At 40.8% G+C, this 20,711-nt stretch overlaps 1 protein-coding gene across 1 annotated transcript; it reads left to right on the top strand.

The window, feature by feature from the left end:
* Positions 1 to 15,838: 15,838 nt before the first annotated feature.
* Positions 15,839 to 19,018, top strand: LOC121795087 (polygalacturonase At1g48100-like). Its single transcript, XM_042193522.1, has 6 exons — positions 15,839 to 16,434; positions 17,065 to 17,196; positions 17,281 to 17,511; positions 17,589 to 17,630; positions 17,706 to 17,913; positions 18,186 to 19,018. The coding sequence occupies exons 1-6, from the start codon at positions 16,045 to 16,047 to the stop codon at positions 18,767 to 18,769; spliced, it is 1,587 nt and encodes a 528-aa protein (XP_042049456.1). The 5' UTR covers positions 15,839 to 16,044; the 3' UTR covers positions 18,770 to 19,018.
* The last annotated feature ends 1,693 nt before the right edge of the window (positions 19,019 to 20,711 follow it).

Genomic DNA, 20,711 nt, shown 5'->3' with positions numbered 1-20,711 from the left:
CGAATAGTTATGAGGCCCACATGCAAATTCCAAATAATACAAGGAGTCGAGGATGTATCAGCTTAATCCCTGGATTTACATTTATTTAACGTCTTTTACTTTTAAATAAAAAGGATCGATTCTATGCTGAATAAATTAAGCATTGTGTTTTTTAATTACGCATTTGTTAGTTTTATTTATTCAGTTTGGTATTCCGCCTAATGCTAGTTTCACAAGTTTCATTTTAGGAAGACATAAGTTTTACTCCATCCGTCCCAATTTAAGAGTCTTATTTAAGTTTGACACGAGCTTTAAAAAATATAAAAGAAAGTTAAAAAAAAATACTCTCTCCGTCCGACACTAAGAGACACATTCCCACAATAAGAGTCACATTTCATTTTTTTCATAAATGGTATAAGTAAGTCTCACAATCCACTAACTCACTTAACTCACATTCTAGTATAAAAAAGTGGACCTCATATTCCACTAACTTTTCCAATCCACAATTCTTTACATTTCTTAAAATTCGTGGGTCCTATTTTTATATATTTTTATACATTACTTTTATATATTAGTTTTATAGTAATAAAATGTGAGAGGAATGTGAAGCCTGTTACCATTTATGGAATATTTCAACCGGGGGCACTCCTAAAGTGGGACACCTAAAAATTAAATTGGGACTACTAAAGTGGGACGGAGGGAGTAATACACAATCGATAAAATTTGAATGAAAACGGAAAAAAATGTAATAAAGTGAGAGAAGCTAGGTTGAGAAAAAAATAACGAGAAAGATTCTATAAATAGAAATGAGATTAATTTTAGTTAAAAATGTAATAAATTGAGAGAAGCTAGGTTGAGAAAAAAATAACGAGAAAAATTCTATAAATAGAAATGAGACTAATTTTAGTTGATGGGATAAGAGATAATGGAAATATGGAATTACTGTTTTTTATGGATAAATAAAGTACATAAAAAGTAATATATTCATATTATCAATTGATGCCTTTTGACTCAAATAATTTTTTTCAAATGAGACATCCAACTCAGAGAAAATAATATGACACCTTTGAGTAATTATTTATAAGTAATGTTGGAATCTTGCCCGATTAATACAGTTAAACCGTATTATACCAGTGATAAAAAAATAAATTTGTGAAATAAAATTGAATAATTTAGAATCAATCTACATTGTGAATAGATATTCTGAATAGATGATCATTATTTATTTGTTAAAGTTTGTGACGAAATTATGAGATCTCAAATTGCACCTTGATCTTATGAAATGAGGCTTTTGTGCATTGGGCCTGACCAAATGTAACAGCGGGGCAGAGTAAAATCCATCAATAGGATGGTCACATATTGAGTCGGCGGCCCATTATTATCTAGGCAATTTTATAATTAGAGTTAAATATATATTAGAAATATAAATACTTGAAAGTCGTTCCTACAAACACGTGATGAAAAATGATAGAAGTATAAGAGTGGAGTATTTTATTTTAATTACTTGGTTTAACTATCAGGCCTTTTATATGTATATTTACAGTTTAATGCTTTTCAGCTTAGCCTATTTAGTTAGGGCATCTCCAGTGGCTTTCGCCCAGCAATAGCTTAGACACAAACTCCTCCTGCCACATGATCAGCACTAAAAATCCTCCTGCCACATCATCAGGACAAGCAAATAGCCCAGCAATAGCCTAGCCACATCACACCTAATCAGTGGCGGATCCATGACCCGAAAATGGCGGGGGCGGAACTTATATTTAAATATTAAATATTAAATTTAATATTATTTTTAATAATAAAATAAATAAATATTATATTAATATTTAAGTAGCACTAGCTTCATTAATAAAATATAAACATGCTTTAGCTTGCAAATATGTATTATTCATTTTAAAATAAAAAAATATATAAATATAAACATGCTTTAGCTTGCAAATATGTATTATTCATTTTAAAATATAAAATTATTGTAAATATATGTACATTTTAAATCACTGTAAATATTATATACAAAAGTGATATAAGTAGAGCACTAAATATTTATATTTCAAAAATATTTAAAATGTTTATTTTGTTACATAGAGAATAATTAAGATGCATGGATCAAATTATAAGTACTATAGGATAAAAAAGACTTTAACACAAGATTAAAAATGATTTTAACTAAAGAATAAATATAACAACATAATATATGCAACTTAGTAAAAGTTTAGATTACATAAAGTATTTAAAGGTATTATTTTGATAATAAGAAGAAATATGAATGGATAAAATAAAAAATGAAAAATGAAAAAAAATATGTTTTTGTTGAGGATAGAAACCTTGACATCTTAGTTAAAAATCTAACAACCAAACCATTGAACTACTACATTTTATATGACATTTATTGAAAACAAAAATATTTCTACACTCTACGGAGGGGGCGGATATGCTATTTTCGGCTAGATTCAATGAAAAATTTAGGCTCTCCGGACGGTCGGGTAGGGGCGACCGCCCCCTCCTACCCCCCCGGATCCGCCACTGCACCTAATTATATAAAACAAATAATTAACAATCACACAAAATACGGAATTAAATTTACGACACAGATACGGGAAAATCCAATTATTTTATTTAAATTTTAAAAAAAGTACATTTGAAAAAATTACATAATAAAAAAAACTAACGCCGTGCAATCCTCCACGCCCACAACTCTTCAATTAAATCCTTTTGGAGTCGAATATGAGCATCCGTTTGGCGCATGTCGGCATGTGCTTGGAGGAGGCCGGCTTCATCGTGCGGGACCCCATTTCGTAGGTTGGGGGCGGCTATGCCGTGGCTTGGACCGGCTTCATTATCGTCGTTGGCCCAACTAGTTAGTCGTACACCTTCATCTTCGACAATAATGTTGTGCATGATAATACAGGCGTACATTATATCAGCAATGCAGTCGATATGCCACAAACGCGTTGGACCCCTAATTGCCGCCCATCGAGACTGGAGCACACCAAATGAGCGCTCCACGTCCTTGCGCGCCGACTCCTGGCGTTCCGCAAAGTAGGCCTTCCTCTCATCCGATGCACATCTGATCGTCTTCACAAAGACGGGCCACCTAGGGTATATCCCATCCGCCAAGTAGTAGCCCATATCATGCTGGGTCTCGTTGGCGACAAAACTGATGGCCGGACCAACGCCCTGGCATTGCTCGTTGAAAAGGGGCGACGAGTTGAGGACGTTGAGGTCGTTGTTCGACCCGGCTATCCCAAAATACGCATGCCAAATCCATAGCCGGTAGTCAGCAACGGCCTCCAGGATCATCGTGGGATTCTTTCCCTTGTAGCCGGTCATGTAGAACCCCTTCCAGGCAGCGAGACAGTTCTTCCACTCCCAATGCATACAATCTATGCTGCCAAACATACCCGGGAACCCATACTTCTCCCCGTGCATCTGCATAAGATACTGGCAGTCTTCGCATGTAGGGCTTCGAAGGTACTGATCACGGAAAATTTCAATCACGCCCTGACAGAAATACTTCACACAAGGGCAGTCGACTCACCGATGTGGAGGTACTCGTCCCACATGTCTCCCGCGCCTCTGTAGGCCAACTGCCTGATTGTCGCAGTGCACTTTTGAATAGGTGTGTGGCCGGGTATGCCAGCCGCATCGTGCCTGAAGCGGAAATACAGATATCGCTGCTCCAAGGCGTTAACAATACGCATAAACAGGGCTCTGCTCATCCTAAAACGGCACCTGAAATGGTTGTCGTTGAACCGCGGCTCCTGTGCGAAGTAGTCTGCGTATAGGCGCTGATATGCAGCTACGTGATCACGTTCAGTCACTGTTCGGCGGTGGACAACTGGTCGTGGTCGAGGTCGAGGTACCGCCGGCTGCAAGGCCCTCTGCAGCAGCCGATCAATCTCACGGTTCGTATAGGCCTGTAACGCTTCGTTCATTCGACGATCGTACTCCTCATCATCCCCACCACTACCACCACTACTACCACCAACGTGCCTCATTTCCCGTTGTTGATCTTGTACAGAAATTAAGATAGAGAGAGTACTCGTTAAAACAAGTGGTGCGAATGAAAATGACGTGCAAATCGCGTATATATGGTGTTTCGAAAATCTAAAAAAAAAACATTAAATTCGCTCGCCGATTGCTCGCCGGTCCTAAGCCTGCAATGGCTGCGAGCAGATCGGCGAGCGCTCGTGAATTGGCCAGAGCTCGCCGATTTTTTCGCCGAAATGACGCTCGCCGGTTCCAATGGTTCGGCGAGCGGTCCGGCGAGCGCCGGAAATCGGCTAGCCGGCCCGCTCGCCGCCATTGGAGATGCTCTTCGTGGATTAGTTTGTAAATAGCTGAATTATTTATATACACCTAGTTTGTAACAGAAATTTGATAATTAAAAGAGGTTTTATTGTCACTTATTATGCGTTCTTTTGGAACCTAATAAAAAAAAAATTCACTCTTACATATATACATTCTAATGCAGGAGTTTATGAAACACACAATAAGTGTAGTGTGAATATGAGAAAGCATAAAAAACAACCAAAATATATTTTTCTTATGATTACAATAACCCACTTGGCATATAGATATAATAGGTGGCAAAGGAAAGCTATGACAACCATATGCACTCACAATTATTGCACTGAAATTCCTCTATCTATATTTACATATTTGTCGTCTAGCTTATAACTTCATGACTTGCCAGATAATAGATTGAGATGCATGGAGAACTTCTGGCTTATCAATTTATATACATATAAAAAATGCTAGTAGGAACTAGTTCAACAATATCACACTATAAAATACTACTACTACTACATTACATAAGATTTATTCACTATTTCATTCGCGTATAAAATGTATGTGTATGCATCCATATTTCCAATTTTCATAAAATAAAAATGTCTGAAACCGAGATGCATATATTTTCTTACCCATAAACTGATGAGGTGATGAGAATAAGATTATGTTGTCTTAACTAGAACATATATACCATATACCCATATACCATAAATAGGATACCTACCAGCAAATTAAGCATGTGATCAATAATGCCCTCACAAATTTGTGGACGTAGCAGAGCTCCCTCTGTGTGTGTGTGTTTTGGCTATGTCAGAATTGGTGAATTACGACTTACGCACACATCGCTCTCAATCTGTGTGTGTGTGTTAGTAAGTGAGTGAGAGGAGAGAGGGACACGCCCTTAAAATTAGACCAATTAGCCCAACCGATACATCGAACCCTTTCTTATTAGACGTGGGAGAAACATATTAACAACTAAGTTACGCTTCATTTGTTACAATTCCAAGCCAACTTAAAGAGAAGGGAATCCGCCAAAACTGTAATTGGACACGTGAAGATGTTGCTAGAGTCAAACAATAGACCAATTAAACTAGCTTTTCGAATTACAAGACACATTTCCGTGTATAAAATAACAAAAAAATAACCATATACTATAAATTTTAAAGATAGGAAGATAAATATGAGTGGTTGTTATGTTTTCAAATGAGGCTGGGTTTGTGTTTGATGGGGTACGAACTAAACAAGCCCAACAGCAGTGACGGCCCATCAGCCCAAAGCCCAAGGAAGAGTATGAGTTCGGCATTACCAAAGAGTTCGGAGGAGTTCGGCATTACCAAAGAGTTCGGCCTCAGCCTACAGCTCGGTAAAAGCCAACCAATCAAGCTCTGCTCTCAGGTCGGCATCAAGCTCTACTCTCAGATCGGCAACCAAAGCAGTTCGGTCTCAGTATTCGACCGAACAAGGAGTTAGTGGACCCATGCAGGATTTCCACAACTTCCAACACACCCACTACCACGTGGCGTCAACTCAGGCCACGATCTTAGGCCATGACCTACACGACCTCCACGACCTAGAGTGATGATGTAAGCCACGATCTTAGTTCAATGTATAAATAGAACTTAGATCTGATAGAAAAGGGTTAGAATCTCTCTAGAGAAATAATCATATAGCAAGTCTGTGTTGTAAGCTGTAATTCGCAGATCAAGCAATACAAACCTGCCCCCATTTCTCCCCGTGGACGTAGATTTACCTCAGTAAATCGAACCACGTAAAATTCTCTGTGTCGTAATTTATTTTTACGAGCATTTATCATTATCAAAAATTCGCGGAACCATCACTGGCGCCGTCTGTGGGAAACAGAGAACCAAATTTGTGATAAAGCGAATTTTTGACCATTTTTTCAACCCAAAAAATGCATACCAGATCGCAGAGTACCCGTATTCCTGCCCGTGAGAACCAGGAGGAAGCCAATCCATCCCATAGGTAGGGAAAACAGCCTAGGGATAAATCCACCACCAGTTCTCATGGTGGAGGAACAAGCCGCTCCAAAAGCCGTCACACCGAGTCTTCCCAGCAGCCCGATTTGAACGAGGCTGTCAAGCTGTTTTTGGCGGAAAAGCAGGAGGAATTCTTAACCTTCCTGCAAAAAAGCCAAAAGCAGCCGGGGACAAAAACGGCGGATTCTCCCTCTCCCTCCATACGAGACAGTCACTACCGCAGTAGTGTCATGTCTTCCAGAAGAAAGAATCCTCGGTACCGGAATCACAGGAGAACTCCATCTCCTCCATACCGAAGAAATGTCGGGTTCGCCATGTACGGAGCATTGAGGACTCCGTTCTCGGACGATATTACCCGAACTCCCCTTCCACAGAACTACCGAACTCCGTCGATAACCTATGACGGACTCGTGGATCCTCATGACTTCCTGGGACGCTATCAGTATAATATGGCGAACCAAGGTCTCAATGAGGTCCATATGTGCAAGCTGTTCCCCGAGCTGCTCATCGGGAACGCCAGAAGGTGGTTCGACAGCCTTCCTCAAGGCAGCATTAGATCCTACCGAGATCTGATGGATGCTTTCCACAGGAGGTTCTTTCAGAAAGCGGAAGCCCGAAATACTTCGGCTCAGCTGCTTTCTATACGTCAAGGTCGCGACGAAAAGATCAGCGACTTCCTGACGAGATTCCATAAGGAATGCCTACAGGTAGATAATCTCAATGATCTACTTGTCATTTCGGCATTCCAAAATGGAATCCTGCCCGGAGCTCTCTACAGAAAGCTCGTGGAGTGCGGTCCGCAAACAGCTCAAGAGATGTGGGACATTGCGGACAAGTTTTCTCGTGCCGATGAGGCAGACCGTCGAAAACGGTCTTTAGACAGCTCATCTAGAGAAGACAAAAAGAAGCCCGGTCATAGCGATCAGAGGCATCCTCGCCGAACACCTTCTCCACTAAAGGAGAGATAGCGGTCATCCGAGGTGATCGAAAAAGAGCAAGTGTGTTCGCAGATTGCGCTTAAAAGTGCCGAGCAATCAGTTCGGCACCATCAAGCATAGCAATCACAGCAGCCGGAATCAGAGGCCGGCGAAATGACCGAAGTCACACCGGAGCCGAACTCGATGGTGTACGGCACTGAAGCCGTGATTCCGGTTGAGATCGGCATATCCAGTCCCCGAACTCAATTTCTCCTCAGAAATGAATGGTGACGGACTAAGAGCCGAACTACATCTGGCCGAAGAAAGAAGAGAATTGGCCTGCATAAAAGCAGCCAAGTACAAGGAGCAAGTAGCCCGGTATTATAACCAAAGGGTGAAAAAGCTGCAATTTCAAGTGGGAGATCTCATCTTGAGAAACAACGAAGTAAGCCGAGCAGAAAAGCTGGGCGAACTCGAACCCACATGGGAAGTTCCATATCGGGTGTCAGAAGTCCTCGGCAAAGGGTCTTACAAATTGACTCACGTGTCAAGAGCACAAGTACCCCGAACATGGTACGTTTCCAACCTCAAAAAGTTCCATTTGTAAGAGACAGTCCGGTCAATGTGCTTTCTTTGGTTTGCTTGGTTTTTGTTCGTCTCTATGTGCTTTTTATTTGTCTATATGCGTCTTGTCTGTCTATGTGCGTGTCGTCTCTTACAAATGTTACTGAGGTATCTTGTTCTTCGAAGGCTGATCCCCTTCTTAGAACATATACAAGCTAAACGATTGTGAGTCAAAGCTTCTACAGAAGATACAAGACCACAATTCAGCTTAAACAAGCGGTTCGTCCGAAACGAGCTGCAACAAGCCCACGATTGTGCGTCAAAGCTTCTAAAGAGGATACAAGACCACAATTCAGCTTAAACAAGCAGTTCGTCCGAAACGAGCTGCAACAAGCCAACGATTGTGCGTCAAAGCTTCTAAAGAGGATACAAGACCACAATTCAGCTTAAACAAGCAGTTCGTCTGAAACGAGCTGCAACAAGCCCACGATTGTGTGTCAAAGCTTCTAAAGAGGATACAAGACCACAATTCTGCTTAAGAATCAAGCACTTCGTCTGAAACGAACTGCAACAAAAGTCCGATTCTCGCGATAAAACTTGCCTGAATTAGGACAAGGGAAAGTCCAATCCACGCGATAAAACTCGCCGAATTAGGACGACCAAGTTCGGTCAAAGCAGTTTACCTCATAAGACCGAGGACGACCATGTCTAGTCAAAGAGGTTTACTGCATAAGACCACTTCGGTTAACTGGGAAAGTCCGATCCACGCGATAAAACTCGCCGAATTAGGACAAGGGAAAGTTCGATCCCGGCGACAAAAATCGCCAAATTAGAACACAGACCAAAGACGAGTCCGGTCAAAGATGTTTATTTCATCAGACCAAAGACGAGTCCGGTCAAAGATGTTTATTTCATCAGACCAAAGACGAGTCCGGTCAAAGATGTTTATTTCATCAGACCAAAGACGAGTCCGGTCAAAGATGTTTATTTCATCAGACCAAAGACGAGTCCGGTCAAAGATGTTTATTTCATCAGACCAAAGACAAGTCCGGTCAAAGAAGTTTACTTCATAAGACCGAGGACAAGTACGATGAAATTTTTTCGCTAAGCTGTAAATACACAGTGTTAGAAGCGAAAACAAAAACAAAATTTCATTTTCAAATCTTGTTCGGCACACAACTCCGCTACCCTACAAAATGGCGTTACGCTATTACAAAGGACTATTCTACTGTCCAGGGTTGCTGAAGTTAAGCCACCTATCTGCAAAATCCTCTGGAAGCCGAGTTCGGTTGTTCCGAGCAGATGAAGAATAAGCAGGTCGACGAGATGCTATCCTCGACCCAACGCCTCTTCCCCGAGCTCGAGAAGTCCTAACACCTCGGCGATGAAGAGTCTCTGCAATAAGCATCTGCTGATCTTGCTCGCTCATAGTCACAACTCCTCGGCGAATTTCAGTCCGTCCCTGTCTTGACGATTCCGGTTGCTCCTGAGCCCGTTCTCGTCTTGACGTTTCCGGCTGTTCCGGAGTTCGTTGTTGGCTGGGAGTAGGATTTTGAACAAGGGAACCAGAGGTTTGATCTGGAGTGCGAGCATCTGTTGGCGCGATATGCCGAAGGAATCTTTCTATGGAGGGGCGCCGAGAAAGAACAATGTTGTACCGAGAAGCCCAGCGCCGCAATGATGTCACGACTTGTTGGCAAGCCGAGCTCTCCAGCGCATTGTTCCTCCGGAGTACATTATATTCCTCCCACAGTTCGTCAACTCGACTCTGAACATCTGATATGGTCATTCCCCCGCGCACACGGATGTAATCCTCGTACGCAGTCCTCTCAGCAATGGTCGTATTCAGCTCGGCCTCCAGATCATTCTTATCGGACTCTAAGTCCTTATTATCGGCCTCCAGCTTCACTAAACGAGCCAGAAGCTCGTCATTCTTCGTCTGATCGGCTATAGCTCTTTTCTCAGCTTCGTCTAAAGCCGAAGAGTACAGCCGTTTCCAGTGAAGTATCTCCAGCTCCTTGAGAGTTAAGAATACAAAGCAGCTACGTCAGTTCGGCATTTCAGCTTACCGAGCAGGTAGTAAACCACAACAGGAGTAAGAGAGTACGAAAGGCTAAACGAAGACACGAGCAGAAAGAAGAATTTTTTCATTCATAAGAAAAAAAAAAAAAATTTTCTATACAAGGAGGGCTTCAAGGCCATTTTACATAAAGGAAGAAACTAAACTAAGAGAAGGGAGACGAAATCATACTTCGCTAGCTTCGTCTCCACCTTCTCGGTGAGGTTCAGCTTCCTTCTCTGCTTCAGCTTCAGCCTCTGCCTCCTTGCTCTCCCCAGCCTGCTCGGCGCCACCGTAGCCGATCTGCTGCGTCTCCTGATCGGCTTCCTTCTCCGGATGCCCGGCTCGCTCGACTTCGGCCTCCCGCTCCAGCGGCTCGGCCTCACCCTCTCCGTTGTAAGTCGAAGCGGGTGAAACGGGTCCCACGGAGGCAAAGATAGCCTCCAGGTTCTCGTCCCGATCAGCTCGACAACTCCGGACTCGGTCTGCAGAAAGCAGGACCGAGGATGAAGCGAGCTCCTCAAGGAGCGGCAGATTCTGAAGCCGAGCTGCTATCTCTCGGCTGTACAGAGGCAGCACGACGTCGGCCCCCTGCTCGCCCTTATCGGCAATTAGCCTTACCAGACTACCGACAAAAGCCGAGAACTGGCTACTCAAAAAGAGTTTCTCCGTGTAAACACGGAGAGCCTCCCCCTGGGCAACCACGGCGGCAGCATCACTCCGTTTCGTCTGCTCTCGCTGGATGACGAGCTGGTTTTTGGCAAACTGAGCTTCATCCTGGGCCGAAATCCTAGCAGCTCTGGCTTTCTCAAAGTTTGCCTCGGCCTGCTCGGCCCGGTGACAAGCAGCCGCCAATTTCCTCTGCATCTCAGCATAGTCGTTGGACGCTTTGGAGAGTTCGACGGCGACGAGCTTGGAGAGCATATCGTTCCTCTGAAAATGGATAAGGAAAAAAGTCAACAGAGGGCACCAAAAATACAGGACAGAAGCCAAGCCAAAGAATCAAGAAGACAATTCACCTCGGCGAAGTCCGTGGGCCATAAAAATGGCTCACAGATATGCTCCGAAGGAGGCGCCAAGACCACGTCTTTCTCTGGCGCTCTCGGGGGCTTCTGGGTCCTCCCCTTCCTACTTGCCGAAGTCGACTCCGGCTTCTTTGGACCCGAAGAGGTCTTTTGCCTCTTCGGATTCTTCTCGGCATCAGGCGCCGAGCTGGTAGCCTTCTCTTTCTCCGGCTCCTCAAGCTCGGAGGACTTTCGGATAGCCTTATTCAGCATGAACACTGCCAAAAAGCAAGAAAACAAGGTTAGTTTTCTTCGTTAAAGCAGTAGAGCATAAAGATAAAGAGAAATCCTCACCCTCGGCCTCTTCGTCCGAAGACGAGATATTGAACACGAGGTCGCCCTTGACGAGCTCAGTTTCCGAATACTGTTTCCTAATCATAGGAATCTTATTGAGCTCGCCCTCGAGCTCGGCCAACGGTTCTAACCGAGGATGGGGAATCACGGACTTCGGCCTTCTCCAAGGAAAGCCCGGAGCCGAAGTCCTATTATAAAAAAAGAAACGGTTTTGCCATTTCGGCCACTTGGTTTTGCAGAAGGCCCTAAAAGGCTGTAAGGGGATCAAGTAAAACCAAGATCCCTTCCTTTTAAACTGGAAAAAATTAAGGATTGCCCTCAGAGACAGATCCTTATCTAGCCTACGCAGTTCGGCAGCAAAAGCCGATAAGTGCCTCCAAGAGTTCGGAGTCACCTGACCTAAAGGGAGTTGAAAAAAATCAAGAAGCTCTACAAAAGGTGGGGGAAGAGGAAAACGAAGCCCGCATTCTAAGCAGGCTTCGTAAACGGTGGCATAACCCTCCGGCGGGTCGTTAGCCCTATGATCATCGTCGGGAACCACCGCCTTCCCCCCAGGTAAAAAATATTTCTCGTGAAGGGATATCACAGTATCCTTACTCAAGATACTGTGAAAATACTCTACGGTCTTCTCCCCGGATTCTTTCCGGCTAGAAGACCCCTTATCCCCTTTCCTACCGCTACCCGACACCGAAGAAGAAGAAGAAGACATTTTTCTTACTTTTTGAAAGTGAAGAAAGTCTGAAGAAGCTCTTGAAAGCGGAAGAAAATTTCTCGAGAAAGAGAGAGGATAGAAGACGCAACAGCAAAGGTGTTCAAATGAGGAAGAAAGAGCATATTTATCAGATTCGGCGAAGATTTCAAAATCGTCGCACCGTTTCGAATCCCACCTTTTCAGGATTCAACGGCCGGATTTTACTGTCGCATTTAATGCAGTCACATGCAAGGCACGTCCCCTGACGTCAGCCTCCCCCGTACCTTTATCCAGAATGCCGAAGTGACTCGCTTCGCCGAAGTGATTCACTTCGTCTTTCGGGGGGGGGGGGTAGTGATGGGGTACGAACTAAACAAGCCCAACAGCAGTGACGGCCCATCAGCCCAAAGCCCAAGGAAGAGTATGAGTTCGGCATTACCAAAGAGTTCGGAGGAGTTCGGCATTACCAAAGAGTTCGGCCTCAGCCTACAGCTCGGTAAAAGCCAACCAATCAAGCTCTGCTCTCAGGTCGGCATCAAGCTCTACTCTCAGATCGGCAACCAAAGCAGTTCGGTCTCAGTATTCGACCGAACAAGGAGTTAGTGGACCCATGCAGGATTTCCACAACTTCCAACACACCCACTACCACGTGGCGTCAACTCAGGCCACGGTCTTAGGCCATGACCTACACGACCTCCACGACCTAGAGTGATGATGTAAGCCACGATCTTAGTTCAATGTATAAATAGAACTTAGATCTGATAGAAAAGGGTTAGAATCTCTCTAGAGAAATAATCATATAGCAAGTCTGTGTTGTAAGCTGTAATTCGCAGATCAAGCAATACAAACCTGCCCCCATTTCTCCCCGTGGACGTAGATTTACCTCAGTAAATCGAACCACGTAAAATTCTCTGTGTCGTAATTTATTTTTACGAGCATTTATCATTATCAAAAATTCGCGGAACCATCAGTGTTCATATGTTATGTCCACCTTATCTATTTAATAATCTGTGCACAAAATGTAAATCTGGATTGTCAGTATCATATATGTATATGGATCAGGTGATTATTGAACATGGCAATTCGTAATTATATTATTGGTATATATCTAGTCACGACATTAACATGGTCATGAGATAATATAATCTAAAGTCAATATATCTAAAATTTAAAAGAATTAATTGGTTATAAGTCAATTCTGAGTTATTTCATTAAGGTGTCTAATTATATTTTGAAAATTTCCATGAATTCAAATAACTATTTAAATTTCAATTTTCTATTATTAATTTTTAATAACCAAAGTAAAAAAGTTGTCAATTTTCAATGCACATGTCTATTTATGTATTTAGACATTAATTTAAAATTTATGGGGAAAATCTTAATTTACCTAATACTTAGTGAATTAAACTTAACTTTAAAAGTAGGACATAAATGGTGTCTAATTGGTGATTCAATTGAGTGAAAAAGAATAACGTTTATCAATTGAGAAACTTATTGAAATTGATTGTTGTGATTTTGTTTTAAACATTTTCCTGCAATTATAAGTTAATTGATGACACCAATACAAAATTTACCCATAATAGGTCAGATTAATATGATCGACCCAATTAATCTCAATCCAAACCCAAAATTCAAGGCCAAATCGACGGCATCTAATTCTAATCAATCAGTGGTATCTGGTGTGGAATGAAATCTTTGTGTGACTATTCTCTCTAAATTAATTTTGTTGTAATTGCATTTTTGTAAAGTACATTCTTTCATTTTTTTTTCGGTTTCAAAACATGTTGTTGAGTACAAAATCATCCCACGTCGAGAGTATGAGAGAAGTTGGAAGGTGTATATAATTTCTGTCCTACCCCAATTAGTTTGAGGCCTTTCGAGAGCGACCCAAAAATAAATCCGTGCGGGCTTGACCAGAAGCGGACAATATCAAACGTTTGTTGCAGTCGACAATCCGAACAAGTGGTATCAGAGCCAGGTCGAGTGGGGCCCAGGATGACTCAAGTTCGAGTCTGTCTGTTCCCGATGTGATCTGGTTTGAGGGGGAGGTTTGTTGAGTACAAACCCATCCCACATCGTGAGTCTGATGGAAATTGGAAGGTGTATATAATTCTTGTCCAACCCCAATTAGTTTGAGACATTTTTGGAGCGACCCAAAAACAAATCCATACAGGCTTTGGAAGGTGTATATAATTCCCAATTAGTTTGAAGCTTGATCCAAAACGGACAATATCAAACATCTGTTGCAGTCGACAATCCGAACACATGTCAAGTAAACTGGGAAATAAGACACCTAATTTGACAAAGAAGGGTGGTTGTTTACTTTAGAGTCAACTATTTGCACAAATAATTACCAATAATATTTGAGTAGAACATACGATATTCTTCTCCATAAAATTAAAGAAGTTTGAAGATGAGAGAATAAAAAGTGAAAGCAAAAAAGCAGAGGCATTTAGGGAAAGAATGCTGAATGAAGCAGAACAAAATGTGTGATGGAGCTAAAGTTAAAAGTAGGAGAAGCCTAATCCATATATCCCAAGTTCACGAGATAAGCATAAGTTCACGAGTATGTCTACCCTAAATCAAAAGACGGCTAACTCCCTCCATCATTCATTTCATTTTCATTAATGTGGTCCATATTTATTCATTTTTTATTATTACTATTTATTTTTCCCAGTAACATTGTTCTCACTTTAATCCTCATGTGTCCTCGACTATGGGAGAATTAACTAATTAATTCAGTTGTTAATATGCCTTCTTGGTAAGCTGGTTATAGCTCAATTTAGATAGAGTATCTTACCAAATGCCTCATAGAACTTTCCTAAACTAAAAGTTATCATAATTAACATTTTATATGCCCTGATTATGGAATAATCAACTCTAATCATCGGTTAAAAAATGTGGTGCTAGTATCACCATCATGTATAGACAAACCTACCACATTCACCAAACAGAAGAAGAAGATGAAGAAATGAATGTTTTGGAATTATTTGTTATATAATATAGTATTTGCAAATTGGTGTACATTTTATTTAATTTTTTGGACCAATAAGACTGGTATTTAATTGGTTTAAATTGACTGTGTCGTTTGTTGATGAATAAATGTGGAGTCCACACATAAATTATTGGTAGTTGGACACTTGTTTGAAATTACTAAAATCTGTTTAGTACGTAGTGTGAGGAACAGGATCCTAATAAGCATGAAGATTTGTGAAAACCAGGGGCGTCTGTACTTTAGTTGTTTCCTTCTGAGACCTATGTATATTAAAATTCCACAAATATTGTAATCTTTTAATCAAGTAGGATCGCTATAGCATTACATTGTGAGGATTCATTGATGCACACCAGAACTTAATAGTATAAGTATGTTGTGGGAAGTAGTGTCGAGAATAAATACATTCTATGTTCTACACTACAAGCTTTTATTTTTCTTGTTTTTAATAGAGAGAAAAAAGAGAAATGGAGTAGGGTAGGTAGGTTTGAGGGTGTGGGGCATATCTTTCAGATAATTCCTGGTGGTTTAAGAAGACAAAGTACAAAAACGAAGCCCGTGAAGGTTGCATGTGAAGCTTAAAAACTGAGCTGTTTTAATCACTCAACATATTATTGTAGACCCACACCCACTCACGTGTATTTTTGGCCTTTTACATCACATTTCTTTATTATTTCACTAATTATTCCTCCAACCAGCATATTATTCACTTCTCTTCTTCTTCTCAAAACATTAGTAGATGATTTTATATATTAGTCCCACTTTTGTCTCTTGTATGCCGTCCGTGTTACCCTGTACTTGGGCATCATTTGATTAATTAGAGTGGTTAATTAAGACACCGTTAGCATAAACTAACCTGTTCAAATCAATGTGTTTGCATGAACAAGTGCTACAAACAAACTATGTACTAGTAATATACAAAATTCGGACCATTTATTGAGCTCAAATTAAATTCACAAAAAAGGGATGCCAAACATTCAATACAAGAATACAGTAGCAATAGCAACAAACACAGGTCCATTGTGAATCGATCTTTTGTTCATGTCCACAACACTTTGAATTTTTTTACTACTACCTTTTAAACCTCATCTCTCTCTGCTATATAAACCATCACCTCATCTCCTCTGTTTCCCCTGCCTAACTCTCAAACTCTTCCTCATTTCATCTCCCTCCTCCTCTCCGGAGTTGCTCAAAATGAGAGGCTTTAGCTTCAAAAACATGTCATTCCTACTCTTGATGGTTCTTCTCATGTGGTGTTTCCACATAGAAACTTGCAATGCGAGAAGAGTAGGCTCGCATTGGAGGAAAAATCAAGCCATCGCGTCTTCTCTTTCAAAGAAGAAAGCAAAAGCTCATGGCTCCAGTCACCATAACAGCCACGGTAGCAACCCAAAACAGAAAGCACCATCTCCAAAACCAGCAATGCCCACGCCCACGCCCTCGCCCTTGCCCTCGCCACCATTGCCGCCGCCAGCCGCCACTCCAATTGAAACTCCGCCACCAGACCAGAATGCACCTGATTCCACTGTCTTTAATGTGCTGGGTTTTGGAGCCAAAGGTGATGGAAGCACTGATGACACTAAGGTAAAAAAATGAACTAACATGAATGCTCTGTTTTCAAATTTTAATTTTTCTCAAACTTTGCAAAATTTAATACACATAAATTTGAAATTCGATTATAGTTGATGACTACATTTATTACTCTCTCTCTTAACTACTTTAGTATAACTGCTTACAACAAAAAAGTTTCCCTATCATATCAGCAACTTGTGACAGTTTTCATTCCCACTGGTATTATAGTATACCATTAGATGCAATAACTTTTGCTTTAGTCATAAATTAGTAGTATTAGTATACCATTATTTTATCATGTGCCAGCTAGTTAAAATTACGAGGAAGATCCATCAAATATATAATTTCGGGAATCAATGACAAAAGTTAAGCACCTGTGACTAATAACACATTTCCTAGACTATATGGTCAAAAAAATTACTCCCCAAAACGATTAATTTATCCCAAATAGTAGCTGGTGAGAATACAAAATGACAAAGGAAATAGACATGAGAATAAGGAGAGGGACCATTGAAAGTTATTCTTGTTACGGCGGTTTATTATTGACTCCAACATTTTATCCTCATAAACCAACAAATATTTAAAAAAAAAAAGTATGATTAGCAAACATTTTGATGAAGAAATCATGTGGTGAAAATGCAGGCATTCGAAGCAGCATGGGCTGCTGCATGTAAGGTCGAAGCCTCCGTCGTTAACGTGCCACCAGATTACGTATTCCACGTCGGCCCCATTTCATTTTCCGGCCCATACTGTCAACACAACATTGTTTTCCAGGTGAAAAAATCAAAGCCAAAATCACAACTCCCCAATTTCAGTAATAAAATTGTGTTAATCTGTTTTCTAATTTAATTTGTGTAGTTAGACGGCACGATCATTGCTCCGACGAGCTCGGGTCCTTGGGGTTCAGGCCTGCTGCAGTGGCTCCAATTCACCAAATTGGTGGGGCTGACGATCAAGGGAAGCGGCACCATTGATGGAAACGGCGCCGTATGGTGGCAGAGCGCCTCAGACGAAGACGATCCCCTTGACGACCAATCAAAATACATCATCCCCATAAACGCCACCGCACTGCCAAAGTCTCCCTTCCCTGTAATCAAAATTTACCACTCAATTGTGTTAAACCACTGCATTTTTTATGTAACTAACACATCTTTGTCTGTTTTCAGGTAAGTAGCTCACTTGCAAAAATGCCAAGCGTTAAACCAACTGTAAGTAGTTTGGAAACTTTTCTAGTAGATAATGTAGCACAGTCGACGACGATCCTAACATATAGTATAATGCAGGCGCTTAGATTCTACGGAAGTTTCAACGTAACGGTGACAGGGATCACAATAAAAAATAGCCCACAATGCCATCTGAAGTTCGACAACTGCATTGGAGTATCGGTGTACAATTTGACGGTGTCATCGCCCGGCAACAGCCCCAACACCGACGGAATCCATCTCCAGAACTCTAAAGATGTGCTCATTCGCAGCTCAAATCTCGCCTGCGGTAAATAAATTACTCTTAATCTTAATTCCATTTTTAATTCGTGATCAAAATCTTATCCGTGAAAACGGAAAACAAACCACTGAGAAATGGACACATATCAACCGCACAATGCTTCAGACTTGAAACAGATGTGTCGCTTTCCGACCAATAAAAGAGGAAATGCGAGAACATGTGTTGAGGCCCCTACATTAGAAAAGACAAAAATGAAAAAAAAAAAAAACTACATTGCGATTGAGACTAGCTCGTGAATTAGTTATCGTAACATATTGCAGGGGACGATTGCGTGTCGATACAAACAGGGTGCACTAACGTGTACATACACAACGTGAACTGTGGGCCGGGGCATGGGATCAGCATCGGGGGGCTAGGAAAGGACAACACCAAGGCGTGCGTTTCCAACATCACGGTGCGGGACATCGTGATGCACAACACGATGAACGGGGTGAGGATCAAGACGTGGCAGGGGGGGTCGGGGTCGGTGAAGAATGTTCAGTTTTCGAATATTCAGGTGTCGGAGGTGCAGGTGCCGATCGTGATCGACCAGTACTACTGCGACAAGAGGAGCTGCAGGAACCAGACGGAGGCGGTGGCGCTGTCTGGGATCAACTACGCCAACATAAGGGGGACGTACACGGTGAAGCCGGTGCACTTCTCGTGCAGCGACAACGCGCCGTGCACGGAGGTGACGCTGATGAACATACAGCTGAAGCCGCAGCAGGAAGGATACCATATGTATGATCCCTTTTGCTGGCAGACGTTTGGGCAGCTATACACGCCCACCGTTCCGCCGCTCGATTGTCTGCAGATTGGAAAGCCGGCCAACAACCACATTCAGGGGGACGACGACGTTTGCTAATTGCTCTACAATTTTAGATTCAATTGGTGCCAACGTTGGAGTGGACGGCCAGGATTTGGCTGGCCCCTGAATTCGCACCCACTAGATTTTTATATTACTATATAAATATATATGTTAGTAGTGTTAGATTTACACGATTTATTTGTTGTTTACGCTTTGTGTGGTGTGGAGAAGAATCATGTGTAAAGGGGATTTTATGTGCGGAATATGAGCTTGATAACATACAATTTTCTGTATGTATTAAGATTACGTCCAGTTCAATTGAATGTGAGATATGAGCGGAATTAAATTGCAAACTGGTGCCGCATCATATTTTCTATAGAAATCATAAACATATATTTAACCATACATGCTTTGAACACGGATTGCTGCTGTCAAGAAATGATTGTTTTACCACTATGCTACATCCATATTTTGGGGTACAATGGTACCCTGTTATTAATTGGATCCGCCAGTGCCCAGAAAGAGTTTATAGTATAAACTTATGTTTGAGTTAGACAGTACAATGATAAAATGCAAACTCTATATATTGTACAAACCTTAAACTTTTCAACGTGGTGTAAACACAATGTCAACACAATGTAAAATTTTAAGATTTTGATGTCAACACAATGTCACTACAATGTCAACACAACATTAACTGTTGACACTATATTGATATTTCTGTTGCTATTATTTTATTATCTGTTGATATTTTCTAATTGTTCAAATCATAGTTTAAAGTCTATACAATATATAGAGTTTGCATTTGACCACATCCCAAGTTAGCTGATTGTAAAAGCTGCCTAAATATAATTTATTCAGACCGTATAATATACTCCCTCCGTCCCACAAAAAATGTCACACTTGTGGGACGGCACGGAATTTTAGGAGGTTTTGTTTTATTAGTTAAGTGGAGAGAGAAATATAATATTTATATTAATATGAGAAAGAATTTTTTTCAAAAATGAAAATATGACATATTTAGTGGGATAAACTAAAAAGGAAAGTGAAACATCGTTTACGAGATGGTGAGAGTATTAACCATGGGCGGACCCATGTAGAAATAGGGTAGGGCTAAAGCCCTTGATAAAAATATTTTTTCTTTTATAAATTTTTAAAATTTAATTTAATGTAAATTATTATATAAAAGCCCTTATAAATGATCTAAAACACCAAAAATATAACTTTAGAACAAAATTTAGAAATCACAGCCCATAATCATATTTTTTTCTGCATCCGCCCCTGATATTAACTACTCCTATGCAGAGTTTCCGCTATGGGCTTAATGGGCTGATGGCCCAATACATACATCCAGTATCTTTAGACAAAATACAGATACCTGCCAACAAATAAAATTTAGCTTTTCAACTTGTCTATAAATAACTAAAGAAGAAATTGTCATTCACATCTTTATGGACGTGTGGGGAGTTTATACCTTTTGAAATTAAAATATAAAATCCTTTTTTTTTTTTTGCAACTGTTTTATGATGATCCTATTACACAATCAATTATGTTGTGATAACAAAATTACGCCATTTTGAATATATCAACATATTTTAATTGACACTCAAAATAAAAGACATCGTTTTGGTAAAAACAACATATTTTAAGTGTACTACCTTCATCCAAAAAAATAGTCATTTTTTCATTTTAGGTTGTGATCAAAATTGTTCCATATATATTTATGGTAATTTTATATATCTAAGGAGGTAGATTACATTTAACACTAACAATACTTTAATTATTTTTTCTATCTATGTAATTCTTACTTTATCAATTTGCATTAAAACTTGTGTCGTCCACAGTGGCGAAGCCAGAATTTTAATGTTGGGGGGCCCAACTTACTCTTCATGGTTATGAGATATTTTTTGTTTTTTCCATCACCGAAAACCTATGCCACCTAGGTGGGAACTATTGAAAGGATGAATAATATGTGCATAATCACTTTAAAAATGTACTA

This window comes from Salvia splendens, chromosome 3 (genome assembly GCF_004379255.2).
Source record: "Salvia splendens isolate huo1 chromosome 3, SspV2, whole genome shotgun sequence".
Classification (NCBI taxonomy): domain Eukaryota; kingdom Viridiplantae; phylum Streptophyta; class Magnoliopsida; order Lamiales; family Lamiaceae; genus Salvia; species Salvia splendens.
The sequence above is the reverse complement of the archived record's forward strand: the minus strand, read 5'-3'. Positions and strand labels throughout refer to the sequence as shown.

Excerpts from the sequence above, each read along its gene's own strand:
- LOC121795087 (XM_042193522.1), top strand. The coding sequence starts at position 16,045 with ATGAGAGGCTTTAGCTTCAAAAACATGTCATTCCTACTCTTGATGGTT. Across the intron at positions 17,631-17,705 it reads TGCCAAGCGTTAAACCAACT|GCGCTTAGATTCTACGGAAG; the intron begins GTAAGTAGTTTG and ends AGTATAATGCAG. Across the intron at positions 17,914-18,185 it reads CAGCTCAAATCTCGCCTGCG|GGGACGATTGCGTGTCGATA; the intron begins GTAAATAAATTA and ends AACATATTGCAG.